The 27,713-nt window shown below is 43.6% G+C and overlaps 6 protein-coding genes across 6 annotated transcripts; 4 read left to right on the top strand and 2 right to left on the bottom strand.

Annotated features, from left to right (window-relative positions):
• Nucleotides 1-3: 3 nt before the first annotated feature.
• Nucleotides 4-261, top strand: HO133_000167 (uncharacterized protein; the record flags this gene model as incomplete). Its single annotated transcript, XM_037291107.1, has 1 exon — nt 4-261. The coding sequence occupies one exon, from the start codon at nt 4-6 to the stop codon at nt 259-261; it is 258 nt and encodes an 85-aa protein (XP_037152542.1).
• A 5,721-nt stretch (nt 262-5,982) lies between these two features.
• Nucleotides 5,983-7,148, top strand: HO133_000166 (uncharacterized protein; the record flags this gene model as incomplete). The annotated part of the gene is made up of 4 exons (XM_037291106.1): nt 5,983-5,997; nt 6,095-6,156; nt 6,223-6,289; nt 6,366-7,148. The coding sequence occupies 4 exons, from the start codon at nt 5,983-5,985 to the stop codon at nt 7,146-7,148; spliced, it is 927 nt and encodes a 308-aa protein (XP_037152541.1).
• A 1,156-nt stretch (nt 7,149-8,304) lies between these two features.
• Nucleotides 8,305-10,145, bottom strand: HO133_000165 (uncharacterized protein; the record flags this gene model as incomplete). The annotated part of the gene is made up of 4 exons (XM_037291105.1): nt 8,305-8,551; nt 8,626-9,076; nt 9,148-9,678; nt 10,079-10,145. 4 exons carry the CDS (start codon nt 10,143-10,145, stop codon nt 8,305-8,307), a joined length of 1,296 nt encoding a protein of 431 aa, XP_037152540.1.
• Nucleotides 10,146-15,898: 5,753 nt separating this feature from the next.
• On the top strand, nt 15,899-16,841 carry HO133_000164 (uncharacterized protein; the record flags this gene model as incomplete). Its single annotated transcript, XM_037291104.1, has 4 exons — nt 15,899-15,988; nt 16,054-16,243; nt 16,299-16,579; nt 16,638-16,841. The coding sequence occupies 4 exons, from the start codon at nt 15,899-15,901 to the stop codon at nt 16,839-16,841; spliced, it is 765 nt and encodes a 254-aa protein (XP_037152539.1).
• A 1,103-nt stretch (nt 16,842-17,944) lies between these two features.
• HO133_000163 (uncharacterized protein) lies at nt 17,945-18,612 on the bottom strand (the record flags this gene model as incomplete). The annotated part of the gene is made up of 3 exons (XM_037291103.1): nt 17,945-18,042; nt 18,199-18,538; nt 18,592-18,612. The coding sequence occupies 3 exons, from the start codon at nt 18,610-18,612 to the stop codon at nt 17,945-17,947; spliced, it is 459 nt and encodes a 152-aa protein (XP_037152538.1).
• Nucleotides 18,613-19,346: 734 nt separating this feature from the next.
• Nucleotides 19,347-24,840, top strand: HO133_000162 (uncharacterized protein; the record flags this gene model as incomplete). Its single annotated transcript, XM_037291102.1, is given in 3 exon segments — nt 19,347-22,735; nt 22,755-24,018; nt 24,070-24,840. The coding sequence occupies 3 exon segments, from the start codon at nt 19,347-19,349 to the stop codon at nt 24,838-24,840; spliced, it is 5,424 nt and encodes a 1,807-aa protein (XP_037152537.1).
• Nucleotides 24,841-27,713: the final 2,873 nt, after the last annotated feature.

Below are 27,713 nucleotides of genomic sequence, written 5' to 3'. Positions count from 1 at the left end.
CAAATGGAGGGGTTGTTGGGATGCGCAATCGTGGCTGTCATTTTTAGATCCCGGTGGGGTGGAAACCAAGACCCTCGGACACAGTTGCACAAGGAGACCTCTATCGAAGGAGACATTGGTGATAACAAATTTCGAGCTTCCGATACTCTCTGTAATCGTGCTGTGGACATCTTTTTCTCAAAGGCGCTGGTCATCGAGGTCTCAGGCGATAAAGCGGTATTGTTCCGGCGCCAAGATCTGTGGGCGCCCCGCCGGGAATAAAATGACCGATAAAAGTGTTTCTCAATTAATTATCCTCGCACTTGCACTGCAAACCTATCGCTTCAACTTGACTCCCTCATCGTTTCAATGTTCCTCGTCACGCCTAAACCGAAGGCCAACAGTAACAGCGACTCCAATCCTCCTACCATTCGACCCATAGCCAAGATCACTGCTACTTCCAAAGTAGCCAGAGTGCAGACAGCATGCGATCGATCAGCGTATCTAGTTCCTTCATATTCTATACATGCGTCCCTTCTACATCCTTCCATACATATTCCATCATTATTCCTTTCATATAGTTAGTCATAGATAGTAGTGCTTTATTCTCCATCAACTACATAATAGCTAATAGCCCCACCACTAAATCTACACGCTTTCTATCATTACTACTACTATACTACGCTGAGAGGTTATAAGCCCTCAATTAATACTAATAATACATTAATATTCCAATTACATCAAATTTCAAAAAATATACACACACACATCCTTCTAGTCATAATAGATAAATTAAGATAATAAGATAATAAAGATTAATAGTCTATTATATTCACACTAGAGAAGTTATAAGAATTATATAATCTACGAATCTAGAAGACAAATTAGATAAAGCCTAAATAATTACGACTTAAGAAGATCTTTAAATTCGCTATACTCTTATCGATAATTAATATTTCTATACTTAAAAAAGTATTTAATTAAGATCGCTAATATTAAATAATATATAATTACTATTAGATAGCTAAAATATACTTAATTCTCGCTAAAATATTAATCTAGTTATAAGAGAACGAAGAGTATAATAAATAGAAGGTCGCTAACTTATAAATTAAAGATAATATATATATATCTCTTAAATTAGATAACTATATCTATATTATAGATATTTATAATATATATAATATAATTAAAACACTCGAAAGTATATATAAATCTAAAGAATATATCTTTCATAAAGTATTATAAAGAATTATTAGCTATATAAGCTTAGCTAACTATAAAGAAGTTACTAAATATATTAAGATAATTAAAAAAATTAAAATAAAACTCGCTAAGTTAAGTTATTAATACACGTAAAAGATTATAATATTCTTCCTTTATAGACTTTTCTTCTCTTATAAATTATTTATAAAAATTATCTTAAATAGTCGAGATAAAGACGTTAACGAAAGATTATTAAAATTAGATTTTAATTATATTATCGAATAACTTCTTAATAAGAAATATTATTAAAAATTAACTAGTATTAATAACTTTAATAATAAAATTATATTTATAAATAATAAGAATAAGAGAAACGACGATAAGAATCGTAATAATAATAATAATTATACTCTCTAGCTTAAATATAACGACTATAATTTACGCTATAATAGAACTTACTAACTATTTAATCTCGATTAGGCCTCCGCTAAATAAATTAAAAAAAATAAGAATTATATCGAGAAATTTAAGAAGAAGAAGAAGACTAGCAAGCTTACCTCTATCGAAACTATCAAAAAATTAAAAATAGTAAGAATAGTCTATATAAAGGCTATTACGATATTATATAACGACGGCTAATATTTTAATAATACAGCCTTATTCCACATAATATATTCCGAAGCCTATTTCGTTAAGAAACCAACACCCCTCGAAAATTCTATTTTAATCGAGACTACTAATAAAAGGATATTAGAGGCTACTACCGTAAATAATACTTTACTAAAAACTCTTATTAAGAATAATAACGATGAGGATAAAGAATATATACTTACACTTATAAATATCTACTATATCGAAGATCTATTTATAAATCTACTCTTTCTAGATATATTTTAATATAATAATCTTACTTATATCGAAAAGAGAAATCGTCTAAGAATCTATAATAATAATAACGATATCGTTCTTAAGAAAGAATTAATAAATACACTTTATAAGCTAAGACTTATATTATTTAAAGTTATAATAACTAAAGAAATCGCTATAACCGCGGTTATTAAAAAAGTTAACTATCGAAAAATAACAGCTATTAAATAATATTAAGTATTAAATTATTTAAATTTTAATAATATTATTAGATTATCGACTATAATAAAGAGAATAAAAATTATAAATAATATTAAAAGATAATTTTATAAGTTATATATCTATAGAAAATAGAAGAAAATCTTAGATTATAAATTAATAACTAAGATAAAAAATACTTTTAATAATGTTTATATAGATCTCTTTAATAGCGAATTAATATTACTTTACTTTAAAGAAAACTATTATTATTACTCTATAAAGATTAATTAAAAGACTTAATTTCGATAGATAGATTTCTTAAAAACTAAGAATTAGATATTTAAGTTACTATAAAACTTTATTATTATAATTAAGATATAATTTTATATTATTTTTAAGTATATTTATTTTAATAACGATAATAAGTATAATAATAAGAAAATCTAAGATTAGCTAGTCTTTTAAAATATATAATAAGAGTTAATTATACTCGATTTATCTAAATAGAATAGTATTAATAAGCGTATTAATAGTATTTTTATTTAGAAGATATATACTTAGTTAATAATTATAGATCTATTATTAAGTCTATAAACTAAAGTAATTAAAATAACTATTCTAAATATAAATTACTTATCTACGACTTTATTAAGAAAGATAATTATAATATTATATAAGGTCTTTATTAAAAAAAGTTAAATATAGCTTATCTAAGGCTATTTAAGATAATAATTTATATTTACGACTATAAGTATAAATAAAAGAGAAAAATAGCTAAATAAGAGTTTAAATATATCTTACTTAACTACGAGGAAAATCTAATTAATATCGATTATGAAATAAAATAAATCTCGTCTAATACGACGATATAATATCTTATAAAGACCTCTTTAGACTTTTACCCCGTCTTTTAGTAATATTAAAGATAAGCTAAATAAGATATTAGAGGACGAGGACGTCATGAACACTGTCACTATCGTTAGAAGAATTTTGTAATCCCTAGAAAATAAAGCTTCTCCTTTATTAGTCACAAATAGTAAGATAATAATAAATGCGCTTAGAGAAGACTCTGAGGCTATAGCCCAAAATCCGTCTATAGACTTAGGAAATTCTAAGGTCGACTATATTTCGGATTTATCTAAGCTAAGTAACTAGGAGAGTATTATTATCTGCAAATCTGAAAAGTTTCTACTAAATTTTAAATTGCTGATCTTGCGAATAGGGCTGAAATTAAGAATTCCGTCGGTTTAGCAACTATCTTAAAAATCAGCTAAAATTCCGTCGATTTAATAACTATCTTAATCTTTTCTATTAGTTCTATTAGTTTAATAGTAATATATATAAAAAAAGAAAAGTTCTAATAATCGACGTTGCGATGATAAGGTTCTACGATAACGAGTATTAACGTTAACTTAAATTTGGCTACGAAATTAAACGATTTAATGAAATTAGTCGCGTAAGTAATACTCTAATATAGCGTATATTAATAATAATATATATTAATATCATATATATATAGAATAGTACTTAGAGTGTATTAGAGTACATTGCGTAAAATTTTTAAAGTTGCTAAATTTTTTTAAAGTTGCTAAACTAATAGAACTAGCGAAAAGGATTAGACATAGATAAAGTCTGCTTAATAGACTAAATCGTGCTTATAGTGCGGACCCGGCGGAAATCGTACGGAAATTCACTTTCTAAATTTGTAGATGATTTCTAATATATTAAATTCTTCTATATCTAATCTACCAAGACGCTTATAGCGAATTAAGAACGTATTAAAAAACTATAGTACTATTTAAGACAATAAATAAACTAACTTCGATATCTTAAAGAAGGGATTTATTAAGTTAATACGGGCTATATTACTTATACTCGATATTAAGTCTTATACTTATAAAGAAGTAATTAATAAATCTAAAGTATTTTAATAAATAATCGCTATATAGAAGTAATAAAACTTACTATAGAAGATAAAGATATAAAAGCTAATATTAAGACTAGTATATTATACTATTTTTAAAAAAAGATAAATCTATAAGAAGAAGCTAAGAGTAGATAATGAAATTCTACGCTATAAAACTAAATACGTTATTAAGAATTTTCTTTAATAAGAAGATATCGACTATAATAAAATCTTTTTAGATATTATTAAGTTAATTATATAAAAGATTCTCTTAGCTTTAATTATATATTATAATTAAAAAATAGATCTAGTTAATATTATAATAGTATTTCTATATATAAAACTTAAATATAAGATCTATATAAAATAGCTAGAAGGCTTTATCGAATTAGATTAAGATTAAATCTATTTACTACTTAGAATACTATACGAGCTAAAATAGTCTAGCTATAAATAATATAAGACGCTAGTAGAGTTTCTACTTAAAATTAAATTTATATACTTATAATTCGACTTATATCTATTTCTCTATTAATTAAATAAAGAAATTATCTTTCTAGTCATCTATATTAATAATATTAAAATCGTTAATAATCGATTATTAATTAATTAGACTAAGAGACTTTTATATAAATAATTTAATATCGTGAATCTCGACCTATATATATACTATCTGGGTATAAAGATCGAGAGAAATCGTTTAATAAGAATACTTAAAATAAGTTAACTTATATTTATTAATAAGATCCTCGTAATTTATAATATAGAAGAGTATTATATATTATCTACTCTAATAAAATTAAATATAAATAACTATCTTATCTCTATATCTAATATATATATAGTTAATCTAGAGAATATTATTATATTTAAGAGTAACTTAGAGGAAATTAATTATTTAATTACTTAAATATAATTAAATATAGTATTTATTACTAATAAACTAGCTATATTCTCTTCTAATCTAAACTATTAATACTAATAAGTATATAAAAAAATATTATAATACTTAGCTAAGATTAGAATATATAAAATAATCTTTAAGATTATAAAAATAGTAATACTATAATTATTTAACTACTTAGATATTAATTAGATTAATAAAATATCTATAATATAATTAATAATTAAAATAATTATAATACTAAATAATAGATCTATTAATTAAAGATCTATTAAGTAGAAGATTATAATATAATTTATATATAAAATCGAATATATAACTACTTCTAATATTACTTAGAATATAATATAAATATAATATATTTTACTAGAGCTAGAATAATAGCTAGATAAATTATTTATAATATAATATAATAATAAAAGAGCTATCGATTTAATAAAGAACTCTATAAATTATAAGAGATTATGTTATATTAACATTAACTACTATTTTATATACGAATTAATAACTAATTAAACGCGAAGATATAAATATATACTTATGAAGAATATAAAGGCTAACGATTTTATTAAAGTATTAATTACTATTAAATTTAGTAACTTTATCGAGATAATAAGATTAGTAAATAAAGATCTAGACTAATAAGCTAGAATAATATATAATTTTAACCTTAGAATAGAGGTATTTAAATATTACTAGATAGGGGGAGTGTTAGCGTATCTAATTCCTTCATATTCTATGTATGCGTTTCTTCTATATCCTTTCATATATATTCCATTATTATTTCTTTCATGTAGCTAGCCATAGATAGCAGTGCTTTGTTCTCCATCAGCTATATAATAGCTGATAGCCCCACTACTAAATCTACACGCTTTCTATCATCACCACTGCTGTGCTACGCTGAGACGATCGATGTCGTATGAAGAAGGTCAAGGTAAGTCATGAATCTTGAGTATCGCACTGTGCCACTTTTGTGCTAATACATCATCATATAGTGTGATGGCGACCTACCTTGTCTACGGTGTTTCCAGGACAAGCTCCTGTGTGTCACCACCAAAAAGGCGTCCAACGACCCAAAGGGAGGACTGAGAGAGTAAGTCAATCATACTCACCATAAAATGTCACCCTAAATTAGCAAAGTACTAACATTTGACCAAAGATATGTTCATTCCATGGAGTCGCAGCAAACACGTCTCATTGAAGCACTCCGAAAGCTTCACCGCCATGTAAAACAACCAATCGAGGAGGAGGACATGCAGGAAATCTTGCAGACAGCAAGATCATGCGGCTTTGACTTTGAAGGCGTACAGGACATCCAGTACAACGCCCCCGAAAAGCAACACCCCTCGAGCCGGGCACGATAATATAGAACATTCTGGGAGCAGAGCTACGATTGGGTTCAATGATAACAAGGATGCCAATGGGAACAACAGGAACAGCGCTACGAGTTTGGCCACAGGGCTTGACTGCCTCGGGAAGAGAAAGAGGGCGGAATTTGGACAACTTCTGAACATGGCTATCACTCCAGGTAGTGATGTGGCCGTCGTTGCAAATGTTGGAAATAGCTCACCAGATACGAACGGAGGCTCAAATCTGGCACACGAATCAGAAACGTCACCCTTGAAACGCCAGAAGGCCGCCGCTCCTACAGTGGTCGATGATTACTGGGGACTTGACAGTTACTTCGACCAGGTCACAACTCCGTACAATCCATCCAAGCCGCCGACAATACTTGGCACGGCGGACTCGAACCCAACGTCTGATGCAAACTTACTAAATGTGTCCAACGCCCTGCGACAGCCATGGGAAATGCCAGCTTCGTCCTGGAACGATCTATTCCAGTCACTGACCACCAACGATGATGATCCTACCTTTGAGATTAATGGAACCACAAGCGCATATCCAATTGGGGAATCGACGGAGGCATTATCAGATATCGGAGCACAACATGATTGGGGGTCAACAATGTGGTGGGATCCTTCATTGCTCTTTGACACAAGGCTTGAAAACTCGGAGCTTGATGGTGATGATCTGCCTACATCATCTCTCAATTTGTCCCACGAGGTCAACGAGGGGTCCTTCTGACAGAAGAGTAATCCCCGAGGCGATCTTCAGTGCCAAGCATTTTCTCCTCCCAAGATTACCAAACGCTGCGGAAATCTGGGTCCTCTTTCAAGAAGCACCGAGTAGCTCTTGCGTCTTGTGCTGGTGTGCATTTGACGCCCTTGCTATGGCACGATGGCTTTGTCGATACTAACGGACGTTCTGCAATGACTGACAGAAGGCCGGAGAGCGTGGCATCTTCAATGGCTTTTGTTCTCTATCTACGATATCCCTCCTCCTACCCGGAGTGGCATCTTGCAATCTACCTCACAGCTTTCAACATCAGAAAGACTCAGCATCAGCGCTGGGTCGTCGAAAACCTCTGAAAGTTTCTAGCTCTCAGCCTCTTGCCGTTGTGCATTGTCTGTAGCTTTGACGTTTCCAGCGCCTCCTTCTCGGCTCTTGGAAGCGCTCAGATATATCCTTGTTGCGCTACAAAGTAAAGTAATTGATATCACGCCGGTGCCAATGGCTCTCCCCGCAATCACATTGCGAGCAACTTTCGAACCTCTCTCTCCATTGAGCCGCCATTGCCGAGGCCTTTTCTCATCAAGCTTGTCAACACAGTCGAATAGTTCACAGAAGACACTTCCCGCGCCGGAAAGATATGGTAGGGTGTCCCACGCAAACCTCTACCTCCGATGAAATCGCCTCCATCCGATGCTTCTCCGGCATCTTAGCGGCTTCCGCACATGCGAGCGCTTTCCACAGCGGTTTAAAATAGTACAGTAATGCTGGAAAAAGGAGACACCAGAGGTGCCGGCCCTTCCTCATCGCGCCTCTCCAGATGCCACGCTGCCGGAGATGGGTCCGGTTTCCTGGTCCCCGCATTTCGTACTCGGAGCTGCTTTGCTTTGCTTTTTTTATGACTTGGATGGGAGGGAGGGGGTTTTGTATGTCGGGCTTGTAAAGGATAGCTTTGCAATCGGATCGGCTGCCGGGTGGATGATGGGGTGATTGTGGCAAGTCGCATGATGGGGCAGTTTTGATGTGGTCGGAGACAGACTCGGTAAAACAATGGCTTGGTTAGAGCTCGACTGGACGATGAAAGAGATGGCGCGATGGTGAGCACTCGGGGTGACTACTTGGGCAAGATGCGAAGTCCGGCTTCAGAAGTAAATCTATACCTAATGTTGATCTATGCAGAATGTATAGTCCTAAGCTCCACGCCGGCATACATGACCTCCGCACCCGACGCCTTGATCTCATCCTCAATATCCATCAAGCGGTTATACTTGGCGACCCGCTCCCCGCGGCACGGACTTCCCGATTTCAAGTGGCCCGTCCGCAACCCCACGGTCAGATCGGCAATGAAGTCATCCGTCGTCTCGCCGGATCGATGCGAGACGAAGACGCTCCAGCCCAGTTCGTATGCCATTTTTGCCCTAGATTGTTTTGCTCCGTCAGTCGGGTTCAGGATGCGTTTGTCAACCAACGCATTACAGTCAGACAAACGTACGCAGATAGTGCTTCGGTGATGGTACCGATCTGGTTGATCTTCAGCAAGAGAGAGTTGCACGCGGTTTTCTCCTCGGCCTCTTCGATGCGATCGACGTTGGTGGCCAGGAGATCATCGCCCACGAGCTCGACGGGACACGTCTTGTTGAACGCCGTCCAGGACGGCCAGTCATCCTGTGCGTACGGGTCTTCGAGCAGGATGATCGGGTACCTGTCCAGCAGTTGGCGGTACAGATCCCCTAGCTTCTCGCCCGTGTATTTCTCCGACGTCTTGCCTTTGAAGCCGAGGTCGTACTCGCCGCCCCGGTAAAACTCGCTGGAGGCGGGATCGATGGCGAATTTGATCCGGCCCGTGTACCCGCAGTTCTCGACCGCCGTGACGAGCAAGTCGAGTGCCTCGTGAGGCTGGGAAATCGGCGGCGCGAAGCCCCCCTCGTCGCCGATACCGGTTGCTGGGATCGGCTTTTCAGTCAAATGGATATACGACTTGAACGTTCTAGCGGCAACACTATCATTGATTTACCTGTTGGTCCGAAGGCCTTGGTCAGCACCTTCTTGAGCTCCTGATACACTTCGGAGCCCATCTGGACTGCGTGGGCCATTGACCGCGCGCCCACGGGAGCGATCATGCACTCCTGGAACGCCATGGTGTTGCCCGAGTGCACGCCGCCGTTGAGGACATTGAAGAAGGGCACGGGCATGACGTAAGGTTTCTTGGATCCCGATTCCTCGCGGAGGAACTCGTACAGGGGCACTCCCCGCGCGGCTGCACCGGCTCTCGCGCACGCCATGCTGATGCCGAGGATGGCGTTGGCACCGAGTTTGCTCTTGTCTTTGGAACCGTCCACTTCGCGCAGCAGAGCGTCGATTTTCTTTAGATCTGTGGCAACGTCGAGCTTCGCTTTGATGAGAGCGGGTCCGAGGACGTTTTCGACGTTGTGGACGGCCGTCTCGACACCTTTGCCCCCATAGACGTCTTTGTTGTCGTCGCGAAGCTCGATGGCCTCGTAGTCACCTTTGGATGCCCCGGATGGTACAAGTGCTTGGAATTGACCTGGAAAGTAATGAATTAATAAAACATCACTGATATTGGACGATTGCCGAGTTCCTTGCCTTTGTCAGTGGTGATTCGTACTTGCACCGTAGGGTTTCCTCTCGAATCCAATCTCTGGGCTGCTTTGACCGCGGAAATCATTTTGCAAAAGTCTTGTATTTGGTTTGAGTATTGTATTTAGACTGGTGGAGAATGAGGGAGTATGCAAGCTCTATATAAAAGGTGAGTGCCTATGACGAAATGTTCGGAATTTTACCGGTAGTGGAAAAACATGGTAATCAAAAATATAGCTATTCACGTATGAATGATTAATATAAGGAAGCTTCGAACGATGGCGGTAGATGAGAGGTGGAATATCGCTAGTACCGTTATAATCATGGTGGACCGTGATTTAGCGTACGGTCGAAGTCGCGGCCGCTAGAAGAAGGGTCCTTGGTATCACCGGACAATGCTCCAAAGACATCCATCTCGAAACCGGGGTGTTCCTACGAGTTCTTGCCGGCGTACCTCAAGACGACGACAGATGTAACTACTTTCTCCGCCATCTCTATCAAAATCGCATCAACAGATTACCGTTCGTCTAAGCTAAAAACATAGTTGGGCCTTATCAGCACAAGCTGCTTCAGGGTCGGAGTTTTCGCCTAAAGACAAAGACTGAAGTCGAGTTTGGATAAATCTTTAATGATAGAAGCTCTTTCAACGTGTGGCCTGTGCCCCAGAATTCGGTACCAATTAGAGTGATTCGCAACGAAATTCACATTTCAGAAAGGCTGGTTCCATCTCGCAAATTCTCTTTGGTGGCAGTGTGTCTACGAGTTCGATACCTGTCGTGTTTAGTCGACATGAGCACCCCCTCAGAATTTTTGTGTCCTCGTTGCTGACATACGCTCTCCGTGATATCAGAACAATATGAGTGCATGGGGAACGAAAATTTTCGAGCTCTGTTATCAATACTCATCAACAAATTTTTCACTGGCTAACCAACTCACGTTTTCATCATAGTCGGAGGTGGCATCGCGGGCTCGGTGTTGGCCTCGCGTCTTCACGCTCACCTACCTTTCTCCTCTATACTCCTCATCGAAGCAGGGTCTGACCTTATCAATCATCCTTTAATTACCGATCGCAGGAATGCCGGAGAACTGGTCGGCTCAGAACTGGACTGATACTACTCTACCGTCCCTCAAAAGCATTTGAATAACCGAGTGTGCCCTAATCATGCGGGTAAAGTCCACGAGGTAGTGTCAGCCATCAATGTCTGTCCGATAAAAACTTTTCACCAAGTCTAAGAAGGCAAACGCTGACATTTCCGAGCGGAGCCTGCTCGACTCGAGACAATGCTAGCGATTATGGTGCTTGAACGAAGCTTGTGAACGACTTGAGATGGAGCTACAAAGGCCTGCTCCGATAATTCCGGAGGACTGAACACTGTCATTCGGCTGATTTGGATATGAACGAGCATAGATACAATGGTCGAGTTCACACGCAGTCAGTAACATCCAGTGGTCGACACTACCATTTATGCGAAAGGACCAAAGCTGCCTGGGAGTCGTGCGCTGTAACTTTAAAAGTCGACGCGGACTCAGGATCCCCCCAAGGCATGGGCGAGCTCGTAGAGAATCTCAATGATGGAGCACGACAGCGTACCAGCACAATTCGCCCTTTGGCTAGTGTTCAGGTCATGGCGGAGGGAAGAAGATGCTGGAATTTATAATGGACACTGAAGAAGGACAAGCGATGGTGGAAAAAGAGACCATCGCTGGAGGTTGGACACCGCTGACCTCAAATGCTTCGGATAGCAAGCTTGATGAGCGCATCAGGAAGCACGAAAAGTAGGTTGAAGATTGCCTCTGAGATCATGAGAGACTCGACAGGAAAAGTCACGCCAATGCACAGAACCCTACACCATCCCGCGGACACAGCAGCGATGGGCAAGGTGGCGGATAGTAGTCCATGCGTCTATGGGGTTCAGGCGTCGCGAGTGGTGGATGCCAGTACTCTGCCGCTGCCCATCTCAGGACACTATCAGGCCTATATTAACGCATTGGCGGAGCAAGCAGCAGACCTTATTGCGGACAGCTTCTCGTCTCGGACTGTTGAATCGTATGTACGCTCTTTGCGCCTTTCAGTCGAGGGGCAGCACTCTGGCCCAATATTCTTTCTGCTCGTCTGTAAGTAGATTATGTCTTATGTACCTCTGTAGCCTTTGATGTATGTTGACGTGCAGGTGCATAATATTGGATTTGGAGACGCGGAATGATGTCAGAGGCGGCAGATGCCGAGGCGGAAGCTTTTGGTGTGGGGAAAGGCCCAACGGGCACCGAAGGAAAGGATTTCCTCATCGATCTTCATTTAAAATTGCTTTACCTAGATAGGAGCAGTCCAGAAAAAGGTCAAAGACTTTTGCGACATCATCATGATAATCATAATGATGATGATGATAGTATGTAGGTAATCGTAGTCCGACTATTCGCTCCGCTCATAGTAATCCTCAACTCAAAGACGCACTAGTCTCAAAGACGCGAAAATCTATTATTCCTTTCTAATTCTACATAGATCTCGTTCTATGACTTAAATCCTAATAAATACGTCTTAATATATATGCACTAGCTTTTTATAAATCATAATCCAGCTTTCGAATATAAGCCTTAATAGTCTTATTGATCTTTTCTTATTAAATTTCCTTAGCCCGAGTAACTCGCTTTAGAGCCTTCTCCGCCTTTTCTATAGCTATTTCTTTTATCACAGTCAGAGATTTACGTATTTGATCTACTAATATCTATTCTCTCTTCTAAATAATCGTCTTAGAAAGTATCTTATATGCCTACTTAACTACGGCCTCTTTATAAATAGCCTTAATATTTTACTCGATAATTTGTCTCGAGTAGCTATTAATAATAGATCCTTTTATAAACCGAGCTAATAGCTGTTATATGCCCTTTGAAATGATAAAAGTCTAAGTAGTAAGTAGTTCTTTAAATCATTAATCGTATTTAATAACGTCTTCAACTTTATGGAGGATTCTAACAAGAACGAGAGGTATAAATTCGTCTAAAGTTATAGCGCGGGGTGTCAGATTTCTGATTTTTTCGAGTACTACTTTAGAGTTATAGGGTATAAAATTAGTCTTTTAAAAGGTCGAATATATAGTACTAGGTGTAAAGATTTAGGTTTTTATTTAATTAAATGCTGCGAGAAAGTCGAGTCTGTTAAAGTCGCTACTCTCAAGGCGTATAGCCGAATCTATAGCCTCCGTATGATAATGTTTAAATGATTAAAAGTATTTTACATCTAATAACTATGTAATATGTGTAGAATACGAGGGAAGTATAAATAAGTTAATCTTTAATTGTTAAATAAATGTATAAAATTCGTAGGTGTAGTGAGATCCGAAGTCGTCTAGAATTAAGACCCTTTATTCTCCCACTTAACGACGATAAGAAAATATATTAAAATGCAGTAGCTAGTCGTATATCAGTCGATTATTTAAATATTCAGTAGGTGAAACGGCCAATACAGTGTCCGGAGGTAAGTCGTTTTTACCCCATTTATATAGAATATAGATATCTTTTAGAATTACGAATGAAGGCACACTTCAGCCTTCGGCGCTGATACATTTTACGGATATAATATAATCACGATTATCTAGATCTACGAACCGTAGAGGCTTACTTTTTATTCAAAGTAATAATATAATAGACGATTTCACAGTTAATTCGAAAGCTAGTCTCGTCTATATTTTAAATATTCTGATATTATATACCCTTCTCTTTATAGCCCCGTCGAAATTTCTTATACGTTACGCGTATACTCTTAATATCGTACGTATTCTTACACTCGACATTAAGAGGTTTTTGCTTTCGTTTATAGTATTTAAAATATCGTTTTATAAATCGTATAGTCTAATCTTTATCGAGTGATTTAGAGGGATAATACGAATCTAAAGCGATTTTTAGAATATACTTAATAGTATTCTAAATATAATTTAGTCGAAGTAAATACTCGATATTATTTAGACGATTAATATAGTTATATAGCGACTATTCTTAAGTTATAATAAGACGTATATAGATAGATATTTAAGTACTTCTAGAAGCTTATCCCCGAAGTCGTCTTTATACCTGTCGCGATTTGAGATTATAATACTCTACGGCCGCTATAGCGCTATGAAAATAATTATTCTTATACTCATCAATAGCCTTTTAAACGAGTTCCTCTTACTTAGAATAAGATATAGATATGATATAGTGGAATAATGATAGATTATAATATAGGGTGTCAAATCGCGAAAAAACGCGTCTTTAAGACTAGTGCGTCTTTGAGTTGCGGACTACTATAAGCGGAGCGAATAGTCGGACTACGATTATGCTATACGGAGGTCGGCACCAAAAGTCCTAGACATGCCAAGACAAGGGTCTAGGTAGGGCTGAGTGCTTGGCATACTTCCAAATTTCATGAATAGCATTATTATTCTTTATTTTAATAAGTATTAGTACTCTATATAATAGCGACGTAGTATATATATACGAAGTGTATATATATGAAGTATATATATGCGAAGTATATATATAATAGCGATATTAATAGAATATATAATAGTAATAATATTAAAGTATTAATTATAGCGTAAAGAAATAGAGAAAGAGTATAAAGACTTCTAATATATAAGTCTTATTTATATAATATAATAAATAGAAATCTTCTTACTATTCTCTATCTTAATTATCTTTTATTAATATATCTAATACTTAAAGTATTAATTATAATAATAAGACTTAAATTTAAATACTTATTAAGTCTTATTAACTATAAATAAAATATTATATTACTCGAAAAGATATATTAAGAACTTATAAGAAAGTCGAAAGATAATAACTATATTATTAAAATTATAAGTTTATTTAAAAGGGGATTTAAAAGTAAATAGAGTAAATAGAGTAAATATCGAGATATATTATAAAGGTAATACGTCTTAAAGATAGTAATAAGTATAGAAAAGATCGTAGGGGAGGTGATATACGATTATACGACTCCGCCGAGCGAGCTAATGAGTATATACGCAATTATATAAAGCATTATCGTTAAATAAATGTAACTATACAGAAAATGCCAAGAATGCCAAGAGTGCCAAGTATTTTAGCGCTGTCCAGGACTTTTGGTGCCGACCTCCGTATAAAGCTCCAAATCAAAAGATGAGCGTTAAATGTCAGTTCACAGGAGCCAGAGCGTGGCGACAATCTAATTTCCGCCACACCACATTCCTTTTCTTAGTGGCGGGGTGGTGTGGTGTGGTGTGGTGTTTCATCATCGCGCTTACAGATGCGCCAATCAGACTTGTCACAATGCTTCACAATCGATGGACCTCTTACAGCAAATGCAGGGAGCCTTGAATCTCTCTTTTGGGAGAGAGTTGGCGATTATTACGCGACGGAGAGAGATAGAGAGCATGCATGTTCCAGTGTGATGCGATGGGAAAGGTATTCATTACATCAAACGTTAACATTGCCGAAGTTGGGGAAACAACTCCCCGGGGAAGATTGTGCGGAAATTCGCCCGGCTGAAAAAAGAGCATCACCTGACAGCCCCACCGATCGGTGTTGGCCGGAATGGGTAGAAAGCTTGGCCCCCTTGGGGTTTGCTTGGGGGGTTAAGGTACCTGAGGCGGTAGGTATAGATTTCCCCTGGCGAGCCACAGGATGACCCCGAATGGTTGATTAGCTGCGCCGGACCAGACCGAGCTTTAGGCTTGGATTTGATCTAGATCATTGGCCCCCCTGCTTGTAACCGTCCCCCACCCCCTGTAAAACTCATTCCAAGAAAAATCCTGCTTTGATCCAAACATGGACTGGCACCAGCTGAGTCGCCGTCGATTGATTCGTTGAGAAGCGGCCAAGCGATGTATGCAATCTACCATCATTAATCTCAATTTTTCCACCGAACTCTTTTGCCCGCCTGATCCCCCCCCGCCACGATTTTCTTTTCCTCCCAAAAACAAAAACAAAAACAAGGCCGCTGCGCTATTTTAGCTTCACGCCATCACTGCCGCCCACTCTCGACCATTAAACATATCGCAACATATCTCCAGCTCCCCCTTTCTCATCACCTGCATCCTACCTACAGCATTCTCTCTCACTACACCTTCTACTCTGTAAAGCGTTCAATTGTCACCTCTGACAAGGCATCTACCACACACATCAACTCAACCAGTACAGATACAAACACCATGCAGCGCTTCATTCTGACCGCCGTCCTCTTCGCCGGCCTCACTCTCTCCCAAAACCTCACCCAGATCCAGGACCTTCCACCTTGCGGCGTATGTGCTTCGTGAATGCGGACATACCCTTACAGCGTCATGGCCATTTGCTAATGAGCAATCAGCAAACATGTATCAACAACATGTTAGGCAAGGCATCGAGCTTAGGATGCGGAACATCAGACTATGCGTGCCTCTGTAAGAACATGAACTTCGGCTTCGGCGTGCGCGATTGCTCCGTCCCCGTGTGCGCGGCGGCCAAACCACCGGTCGACCCAAGCAGCATCATCTCCATCGGAATGGACTTCTGCTCCGGTTCGCCCAACCCACTCCCTGACCACCGTAGACCCTCACTGACGGTGTGCTACAGAAGTGTCAGCAGCGGCCACCACGGGCTCAGCCACCACGACCGTCGCACAGACCGTCCTCACCGGTACCACCGCCGTCTCAGCCTCTCCCGGAAGCGCCACCGCCGGCGCCGTGGCAACTGGCAGCAGCAACGCAACCTCGAGCGGCACGAACGGGACGTCAAGCGCGGGCGGTGCGGGCACGAACGGGACTGCGAGCACCAACGGCACCTCTGGAGGAGTGCTCGGAGGAGGAAAGGTCGTCACCACCACCAACAGCCTCGGCAGCACTACCACGTCCACGGTAAGCCTGACACGTCCACTCCCATGCCTGCCGTGTTCGATACTGACAAATCCCCCAGATGACATCCTCCTCCTCGACCAGCCAATCCAGCGGCGGCAGCTCGTCCACCTCGAGCAGCGGCACCGAGTCATCATCCTCCGGCACCGGCACCGCCACCGGGGGCTCCACCTCACCCAGCGCAACCAAGAAATCCGAGGCCGGCCACGTCGCGGCCGGCGCTTTCGTCGGTCTCGCCGGTCTCGCCGCTTACGTGCTGTTGTAGTACGGCCTTAGATCGTTTCGCGGACAAACAAAACTTTCAGCGTGCAAATCGGCGGATTTTGGAAAAAAGTCGTCGTTGCGTGCTACTTCTCACTCTTTGCATAAGATCGATACCCCTCCCGCATCCACTTCCTGTCATGTCACGTCGCATACGAGGAATTTCAAAAATACCCTTCGGTTGAGCCGAATTAGAGAAAGAAAGAGGAGGAGCTTGCTTAATATGGATTTCAGCGTTCAACATGGCTATGCTCCGTCTTTTTCAAACCCCAACCCTAATATCTGCCTCCTGTACCTACTCTGTCTGCTTGGCGGTACCAATGAACAAAGATTGCTTTTTGTTTTTTTTTTGCATTAACCAATTGCTTTGACGAGGAGGGTGCACAAAGTGATTCGATAATAGTTGTCTTCGTACTCATCCATGCAACGACCCCTTACACTCATGCAGCGCTTGCTCCCCAACCCGGTCCTTTCTCCGCGCCGTTTCGTCCACCCTCGTAGCTGATTGATACGCACGCTCCTTTTCGGTTTTTTTTCGAACGGGATCAGGCAAGGTGCTTCAGACGATCTCGATGCGGTCACGGAAGTTGTAGCACAGTCAGTCTGCTCTTCATGCAGCACGAACGGTAGCGACATGGTTTGACAGTGGATCAATCAATCAATCAATCAATCAATCAATCCAAGCCTCCGAGTTTTTTCGCTGTATGACATTGCGTTTATTCAGATATCCAGGTCAGTGTCTACGTGTCACGAGACCCTCTCCTGCACAGCCGACGCGGTTCGACTTTGACTTCCTGCCGAGAAAAAAAATACACGCCATCAGCCGTACAAGCGAGGCGGGGGGCCAGAGAATGCGAAAGCGTTTGATGCCGGGCTTCCTGGTTTTCGAATCACTGTGGGTGATAGGGCGTGCACAGTGCGTAGGATTGGTTCACGCAAAGATCGGGGTGGATGACGGAGTCCTGGTTTCGGAAGTCTGTTGTGGCAACAGGATTGCAAAAGCTTTCGGTGATCATGGGTCAGCTTTTGTAAGATTGGTTTGGACTTTGCCAGATTGGGAAGGGTTTGCCGAGATGTGTTTGCCAGGCCCTGTTTGAACGTAGTCTGCTACTCCACGACGCAGAAGCTATCTTCGAGCCGCTCGGCGATTGGGTAGGACAGGATCTGAGCTGAGCATTCGACGGGTCGTGGCTTTCCCTTTGTTGCTCGCGGGATTTTAGCATTCTGGGCAATTGGACAGCGGCAACTGCTTTTGACTTTGACAATTCGCATAGCTTGATGTTCTGCAATATTTCCAAGCTATCATCTTCTCCCCCGTCCTCTATCATCATCATCCTCATCACTCGAATCTCGAAACCCACCCTCCAACTCACGACTTAATCTCGTGTCACCCTCCGTATCCGAGTCCACAGCCACATCATCTCTTCCTCGAATCACCTCGTCGGAGAGATTGTCGAATCCTTCTTCTAACTCTTCATCGCCGAGCAAGCTATTCGAGCTGGCGCGTCGCTTTGAGCGGCCGACAAGGGCTTGAATGCGAGAGAGGAGGCGGGTGGTGAGGGATGGATTGTTGGAAGATGATTGCGAGGAAGGTAGCAGGCTGTAGGAGGAGCGCGCGCGGAGGTGGCGGTAGTAAGGGAGGACGAGGTAGGTTGTCAAGGCGTAGAGAGCAAGGGCGAAGATAGGCGGAAGAAGTACTGACTGTCAGGAGTCAGTCAAAAGCGTTGGACGACGAAGGGGAAAATGTAGTGTACCTTCCAAGTGAATGCGCCCATGATGTATACGTGGTTGAAGGAAGGTTACTGCGTTGTACCATGGACGAAGGATGTTGGTCGGCTGATAGGATTCCAGGCTAGCGGACGCCTTAGATGGGCAGAGCTGCAAGCATGCTGACAGGCGTTGCTGAAATAGTTACTGTATAAGCTGTGCTATAGGGTCAGGACATCTCCAGGAAGTAGGAGAAGAGGGATCGAATGCACAAACTTTTAAATAGGGTGTGTATATGTAGCTAGGTGGAGGGACGGCGTGAGCGGTGGTGGAGACTGGATTGGAGATAACTTTGTGTGGCCCGCCTCGAAATGCCTCGTGTTTTGCGGCTGCCGTAGTATCTCACTAGCGCGAAAGGGATCCCCTATGCGGCAACGAAAGATTACAAGGGAACAACCTCGCCGTCTTTCACTTTGTATAGAGGGGAGTAATAACTCAACGTTGAAACACTTCACAGCCACTAGTACCCTTCTTAGCCTTCGACAGGCTTGTATTTGCTTTCTCTTCACCTTTTGGCGTTCGCATGCTTCTTACTGCCATGCAACGATCCTTGGCAAACAATCGCCCCCTGCCGATTCTCTGACGGCACGTCGACCGAGGTTGATCACTGGTCCAACGTCCTAATTACAGAAACCCCAAGATCCTTACACTTATTGAGCGACCAAACGGTCGAGTCGTCGAGCTGGAGGACATCCGACTCCCACGGCGCCTGGGAGCGAAGAACGGGCGTTGTCTCTAGGAAATGCCTTCAACCAACGCACCCGTTGATAGCAAGTCGCGGCAGTCTTCAGGAGGGAGATCATTTTTTGGGCGGAAGATACACAAAGAGAGGTCGCAAGACTCGTATAGTCCGGATGATGGCGGTCCAGTCCTGGAGGTGCCCAGTACCACCGGCAGCGCCAATGGATCAAGATCTTCGAGATACTCGCACAGATCGCAAATGCCGTCTGAGGACGCAGGGCAAGACGGAGATAACTTGGGCTTGTCGATGACTGCTGGCGTTATCACGTCAATACCTTATGATAGTGTATCACCGGGTGGGAAGACCCCTATTTCCGTGGATTACTTGCCGAAGAACGACATGAGTCTTCCCCGGAAAGAGCCCTTACCGCATCACTTGGGCAAAGGAGGCAAAGACTTCCATCAGTATCCTTCATTCAACCCCTCAGAAGCTACAAATGGTTCCTCACATCCTACTGGACCGCGACCCCCACCTCATTCATCCGCTTCACAATCATCCTTGAAGCCCTTCAACGGCATTCTTCCTACACGCGACAGCAGTCGCAAACCCATACCAACTGACTCCGGAAGCATCTACAACGAGTCACACAGCACCTACAACTCCAACTCCACAGGCGACACAGCTTCCAATCACCGAAACTCATTCGATCAAATGAGCGTCCTCTCCGCAGCTTCGTCTGTTACACGAGGCTCCAGCATCTTCTCCTCCGACAACTCATCACGAACTGCTGTGCAGGAATCGCGACCAAGTACATCATCTCGGGGCTCACACCACCATAACGCTTGGGCACCGCAGCAACCCTCGGGTTTTAGCTCCACTACATCATTCAATCCAGACGGTTTCCACTTCCCACGGCCCACTGATGATCGAATCATCGAAAAGCAGTTTGTCGACATGATGAACAAGCGCAACTGGCAGGCTATGCCTGAACAAGCGCGGCGGCAGATGATGGCCTACCCTACAAGTAAAAAATGGCAATTAGTACATCAAGATCGGATGGTAGAATGGCAAGGAGAGCAAAAGAGAAGGACTAATGCCCGACAGACGATGCTTAGCCACGATGGTTCTCAAGGCATCCTGACAAGAGCAGACGAGGAGGGAAGCCCCGAATGGTATGTCAGGAGGGTCATGAATGATACAATAACGCCGAAGCAACTGGGTAGCCTGAGTGTCAGTTTGAGGACACAACCGATCAGCTGGGTCAAGTCATTCGTCGAAGCGCAGGGTCAAGTGGCCTTGACAAATGTTCTTGCGAAACTCAATCGACGACAGGGCCAAGGGCCGGCTCCTGCTTCAGGTTCTACAAGTGACAAAGATCTGGATCGCGAGTACGACATTATCAAATGTCTCAAAGCTTTGATGAACAACAAATACGGTGCCGACGACGCTTTGGCTCACCAACAAGTCGTTGTATCTCTCGCAACCTCCCTGATCTCACCACGGTTGACTACTCGCAAATTGGTCAGCGAAGTCTTGACGTTCCTATGTCATTGGGCAGAAGGAGAGGGGCACCTGAAGGTGCTCCAAGCTATGGACCAAGTCAAGAGCCACCAGGGCGAGAACGGGCGTTTCGATGCCTGGATGCGGATAGTGGAAGTCACAATAGATGGTAGAGGCAAGATGGGCAGTCTTGTGGGTGCCAGCGAAGAGGTCCGTAGTGGAGGCATAGGCATGGAGAATCTCCTCATGGAATACGCACTTGCTACACTCTTCCTAATGAACATGGTTATCGATGCGCCGGAGCATGATTTGCAGCTGCGATGCCACATCAGGGCTCAATTCACGTCTTGCGGTATTAAGAGAATCCTAAACAAGATGGAAGACTTCCAATACGAGGCCATCGACAAACAGGTTGAGCGATATCGAGAAAACGAGGCCATTGACTACGAGGACCTGCTTCAGCGCGAGAACAGCAGCATGAAAGATGATATAGACGCAGAAGTCAAGGATATGCAAGATCCGTTGCAGATTGTGGATGCCATACAGTCAAAGGTACAGGGAAGCCGTGCGCAGGACTACTTCCTTTCTGCCATGCAGCATATGTTGTTAATCCGAGACAATGATGGAGAAGATCGATTGCGGATGTTTCAACTAGTCGATGCCATGCTCAGCTATGTTGCTATGGATAGGAGACTGCCAGACATGGACCTCAAGCAGAGTCTCAACTTCTCGGTTCAAAGTTTGCTGGATAAGCTGCACACAGACTCCGAAGCGCGCCAGGCATTGGATGAGACTACCGAGGCGAGGCAATTGGCGGACTCTGCTATGGCTGAGCGTGATGAGATGAAGGCAAGAATAGACATGGGAGCCGATGGACTGGTAGCGAAGTTGCAGAAGCAATTGGAAGAGCAGACCCAGATAATAGAGCTTCAAGGACGGCAATTCCAGGCCTTGAAAGCCGAGCTTGCTGATCTCCAACGGATTCGCGCTGGAGAGTTGCAAAGGAACGAGCTGGAGACAAGAGAGCTATACCTTATGCTTCGTGATGCCCAGGATTTCGCTGCTTCTGTGGCTAAGAAGGGCGTCCCTGAGGCGCTTGCTTCGACGGACCCGAAGAAAATGCAGGGCATCTTAGACCGCGATACTCTCATGTCTCGATTGGAAGTGCAACTTGAGCGGGCGAAGACGCAATGCAAGCTGGAGGGCAAAGTCTGGCAGCAAGCTGGTCCTTCTGACAGGTTAAGGGAACTGCGCGAGCAAATGGACGGCGGTGAATCGAGTCCCTCAGAAGAAGACTTCTCAAGCAGGGTGACGAGGCAATTCAGTCCTGGTCCCCTTGCTATGACCTCGCGGAGCAAGATACTCAAAGGTCCAAGGCGCGCTGCTGCCGATGCTTTGGCTGCGAGCGAAGAACAGGCCTACCGGATGTCGGGCGAAGGCGATGCAATCATCTATGAGAAACCGCGGATTATCGAGATGAGCCGGCCCAAGATGAGCACCAAACAAGCCACAGGGCTCTTGGGCGAAATTGCTGCCAAGGTTCGCAGGTTCGATGCAAGCGACGACGATGATGTCGACGGCGACGGTATTACCACTGGACCTTCTCACCCAAGTCTTGAGTCTGACTCGCCCAAGACTCCTATCGATGAGATTCCGCCTCCGCTTGAGAAGTCCAAGGAAATGCCACCACCTCCGCTACCCACAGCGACCATAATGCCCGGTTTCGAGATGGGTCCCCCGCCTCCACCACCGCCTCCTCCACCGCCTTCGCTACTTCCAATGGCTCCTCCAGGACCGTTCCCCTCAGTACCAGTGGCTCCTCCGATGCCTCCCCCGTCCATGCCGGGCTTCTCTTCAGGCGCTCCCCCCCCCCCCTCCCCCAATGCCAGGCACACCTCGGACAGCGACATCGTCTGCCCGGACTTCAATGGGTCCACCTCCCATTCCCGGTGCGCCACCTACGCCAAGTGCACCTCCTCTTCCGGGCCCACAAAGAGGCGGCTACTTTCCCCAGGCCCAGTACAACCCAGCACCCACTTTCGGGCTACCCTTCATTCGTCCGAAGGGGAAGCTCAAGGCTATACATTGGGACAAAGTCGATGCTCCTCAAGTCACAGTCTGGGCTTCTCATACTCCAACCCATCAGGCTAAAGAAGAGAAATATATGGAGCTGTCAAGGAAAGGTGTTCTAGATGAGGTCGAGAAGCTCTTCATGGCCAAAGAGATCAAAAAGATTGGTGCTGCCAAGGGCGGAAAGTCTGACAAGAAGCAGATTGTTGGAAGTGATTTGAGGCAAAAGTTCCTCATTTCATTATCCAAGTTCTCGACGCAGTCTGCCGACGAGATCGTCCGCATGATATTACACTGCGATAAGGATATGTTAGATAACCACGTGGTCATGGAATTCTTACAAAGAGAAGACCTGTGCGTAGTACCTGACAACACCGCCAAGCTCATGGCTCCTTACAGCAAGGACTGGACTGGACCAGACGCAGAGCGGACGCAAAGAGAGCAGGATCCGAGCGAGCTCACGAGGGAAGATCAGATATACCTGGCGACTGCATTCGAGCTCCATCATTACTGGAAGTCAAGAATGAGAGCTTTGTCACTGACGCGCACTTTTGAAGGCGAATACGACGAGATATCAAGGCATCTGAAAGAGATCGTCACTGTCTCCGAGTCTCTGCGTGACTCGGTTGCCTTGATGAATATTCTCGGCCTTATCCTAGATATTGGTAACTACATGAACGACTCGAACAAGCAAGCCACTGGTTTCAAGCTGAGCTCGCTCGCGCGCCTAGGGATGGTGAAAGATGAGAAGAACGAGTCCACTTTTGCAGATCTTGTGGAGCGAATAGTTCGAAAACAATACCCACAATGGGAAGGCTTTGTCGACGACATCGGCGGTGTAGTCACTGTGCAGAAACTTAACGTCGAACAGTTGCGCCTGGACGCAAAGAAGTATATCGACAACATCAAGAACGTACAAATGTCACTTGACTCCGGCAATCTCAGCGACAGCAAAAAGTTCCATCCACAAGATCGTGTCAATCAAGTTGTACAGCGGTCCATGAAGGAGGCCCGACGGAAAGCAGAGCAGATGCAATTGTATCTTGATGAGATGAATCGGACTTACGACGACATCATGACGTTTTATGGCGAGGATAGCACGGACGAGAATGCGAGACGGGAATTCTTTGACAAGCTAGCCAAATTTGTTACTGAATGGAAGGTAAGCTTCGTGGAACCCTCTTTGTGTATGACTGTTGCTGATACCCAATAGCGCTCCAAAGAAAAGAATGTTACCATGGAAGAAACCCACAAACGAAATGAGGCGTCCATGGCCCGCAAACGTGCCAACGCCAAAGCCGTCAATCCTGCTGCCGCCAACTTTGGTGCCGATATCCCAGATGGTCCCCTGTCTCCTTCATCCACCGGCGCTATGGACTCCCTCCTTGAAAAGCTTCGAGCCGCCGCTCCCCAAGCCCGGGACACTCGTGACCGTAGGCGCAGAGCACGGCTCAAGGACCGACACCAGGTCCGCATCGCTAGCGGTCAAAGCATTCCTGACCTGGGGGAAGTATCTAACAGCGGTACTGAGAACGAGGAACCTGATAAGGCCTTGCTGAGCCCCACAGCGGCCACCGATGGAGAGGCCCCTAGCGAGAAAATGGAACCTATTAGCGAAGGCGAAGACGTCGCCGAGCGCGCCGCCAGCATGCTGCAAGGTCTTCGTAGCAATGCCGATGCCGATGCCGATAGCGGCAGACCTGGCAGCAGAGATGGCAGTCTTCGCGTAAGAAGGAGAAGAGAAAGCGCAAACGACGAGCGACAGAACCGGCGAAGTAGAAGGAGAGGGAGAGAAAGCTCGAGCACGGCTGGCGATGAAGCGGAAACGCTCAGTCCGAGACAAGAGACTCCTATACCTGAGATCCAGGAACCAGAGGGCGAGGACGGCGGTGATGAGGCAGAGGAGATGGACGTGCCGAAGACCTTCGTGGTGCCGCCGAGTCCCGAGGGAACAGCGACGAAACCGCTGCTGTTGGATGACTAAGGAAATCGACGAGTGGTGAGTTGAAAGGATTGGGGTTGTATATTGTTATATCCATTCAGCGCTTTTCGTTTCGTGTGTATAGGATACTTACTCTACTAATACCCTTTACTGTATCATGCAAGCGCTGGAGCAGATGGATCGGGGAGAGTTCGTGATAAGCGTCTCCGCACAGCGTTTGCGTTAGGCCCGTGACAGGCATGAGGCTTGTCATGGCAAGAGAGTAGTGTACGTTGGATGTTATGGCACCTCGTCACAGGTGCATCACATGAATCAAATTCACGCCCTCACCACCACATTATTGATCGTCGCCTTTTTCGGCCTTGGATTCTGACCCCCAGACAAAGTGTAGAAGAAACCGGCTTCCAACTCCAATGCGACATGTTAGGTCTCTTGAGGCAGAATTGCGATTCATGTGCGGGACTATTGGACTTGCCTCTTTTTCGCTGCTCTCTTGTATGAACTTTGTGGAAGGATATGTTCGGAGATCGTAGAGGAAGTACTAGTACGGGTTCGTTGACTTAGTATTAACGTTGGAGCAGGATTCACCGAGGAGGCAGACGGCTGCAGACCACCAATAAATACGCAATGAGGACATCGACTCCGTGATATCGAATTGACTGGACTCATTCATTGCATGGGGCAATACGAGACTCGAGAGGGCAACACTGAGGGTGTATCAATCGAGCCCAGTGCGTTCACCAGTGCTAGGTAAACAGCATGGCATTCTTGCCGCTGCTGATTTTTCTGGACTCCTACGCTCCATCATGGTTGAGATCGCTCTACTTTGCACCTTGGAATCGAAATGATGGGTGCAGCTACGGTGTTGTCAGGCTAGAAAGCCTCGCTGGACGTCGATGGATATGGTGGCCCGTAAATGGTTCCATGCATGAGGCTAATTAATGTCGGCACTGGCAAGGGGTGAAAGTGGGATACCATCTATCTCACGTTCTTCCATCGCATGAACATCATGTCCCCAACAAAAGCCGGCAGATCGACTTTACCCACTACTTGAGCATACCAATCGCCACACGCCCTTCCAGAGCGCAGTTACATGCTTCTTTCGCGCGTCTTGAGCGAGAGACAACCTTAATCCTCCCCAAAGGCTCTGTGCTTAATTCCCCCCAAAGGCTCTGTGCTTAATTCCGATCTCGCTATGCTGAATTTTGGAAGATCGAGATTGCAATCGAAAGAGTGTATCGATGCCTGTTCCGAGCACTCACACGGCTTGGACACGCACGAGATGCTTCGCATTGCAGCTGTGAATGCAATAGAACATCAACCGAATTTCGATGGTCTTCCCTACGGAGGCCATGTCCCGCACGCGTTTGGGGTCGCCACCACAGTCGATTTTTCGCCATTGAAAGTCGATGTATCTGGCCTTCCCCCCCTTCCCCCCCCCCTTTGACAGTCCATCGCAAACCGGATTCCTCAGCGCCTCGGGCATCGACCGGACGCATCGGCTATAGCACTTTCAACACATTCTCTTAGACTCACTCTTCAAAGCTGGCTTCCTGGCAAACGCATTCCATATTAGAATGAATGTTGTAAATACCGCATTGCTTACCTCGTGGCACTATAGAAGTACTTGTGATCCGAAGACCAAGCGATGGACTTTCCCTAGACGCCCAGAATCTGTCAAAGTCGATACGAGTGATCTCGTTCATGGGTGGAAGGATCATGACTGGGCGACAAATGTTCAGCTTGAAAGACTTGGCGTCTGTGCTTTGGGTATTACTGCGAATCTTCCGGGTGGCGGAGCTCGGGAGAAATGGATGACGGAGGTTGACAGCATAGAAAATAAAAAGCACCGCAACACCATTGTACCAGCGCCATTAGGAATCGAACCTAATACGAATTAAATACCCCTAACAACAAGCATTGCCCTTCCCTAAGCTCATGGCATGATCAGCTCTAGCGAGCTTGCCGAATCGAGCCCAAAAATAGGAGTAATTAGGGTGAATGTTCATATCAGTGCAACGAAAGTTCTGGATGCCATACCATCACGTTAGTGAAGTCGAGATTTCTGAGTATAAACCTCGAAACTGTATGGTGGTGACAACCAATTGTCTCAATAGTAGACTTGCAACAGGCTTGTCGTGTTCAGATCATTTTTCAAGGCAACTATTGCGTTTATTAACAAATGCAAGGTTCCGGAGCATCGGCCTCTGAAATGATATGTACGCTGGAGCCTACGAGCTGAAGACCATAGTCTCTGACCCACCTTGAACTCTATGAGTCCAGGAGCAGCATACCGCAAGTTTGCCGAGCAAACTCACATCCGTCTCGCCATCTTCTCGCGCGTTCATGATATCCTGGCTCTGCGTCAAGGGAACCTGTTGCCGCAGGCCCCCAATGTAGTCAACCACATTTGAAGGATTAGCGAAAAAGAAGCAGACTGTCTCGTTTCGTTAAAACCGGAGAGCTCTCCCGCCATCAAACAGAATCCCGCTTGTCTCTAACCATTCTCATTCTTTGGACCTTTCCCGTACGAAGTCTTCATTGGCTCTCTGCCAAGAACATTCATTACCGCCAAACACTCTTCATAGTTATGCGATCTAAGATAGGCATGGTATGTCATGGTACGGCGAAGAAGGGCGAGGTAAAGCCGGTGCAGATGGTCCTGCAGGCCGAAATGCATGGACTGCCGGTGAAGGTGGCAAAAGGGGCCAGATGTGGACCTACCCAGGAGCCTGAAGTCATTGAGCGTAGAGAAGTTCTGGTCCCTGGGGCTTCTAACCTTAGCATCAATGAGCCCCACCCTCTGCCTCACCGATCAGATCATTCGACTACGTGAACCGGTGTTGGAATTCAGCAACTCAGCCCTGTTATGCTTGGCATGAACTATAAGTAGCAGTACTCCTCCATAGAAAAAC

Source organism: Letharia lupina (assembly GCF_014066315.1).
Source record: "Letharia lupina isolate WasteWater1 chromosome Unknown contig_10, whole genome shotgun sequence".
Classification (NCBI taxonomy): domain Eukaryota; kingdom Fungi; phylum Ascomycota; class Lecanoromycetes; order Lecanorales; family Parmeliaceae; genus Letharia; species Letharia lupina.
The sequence above is the reverse complement of the archived record's forward strand: the minus strand, read 5'-3'. Positions and strand labels throughout refer to the sequence as shown.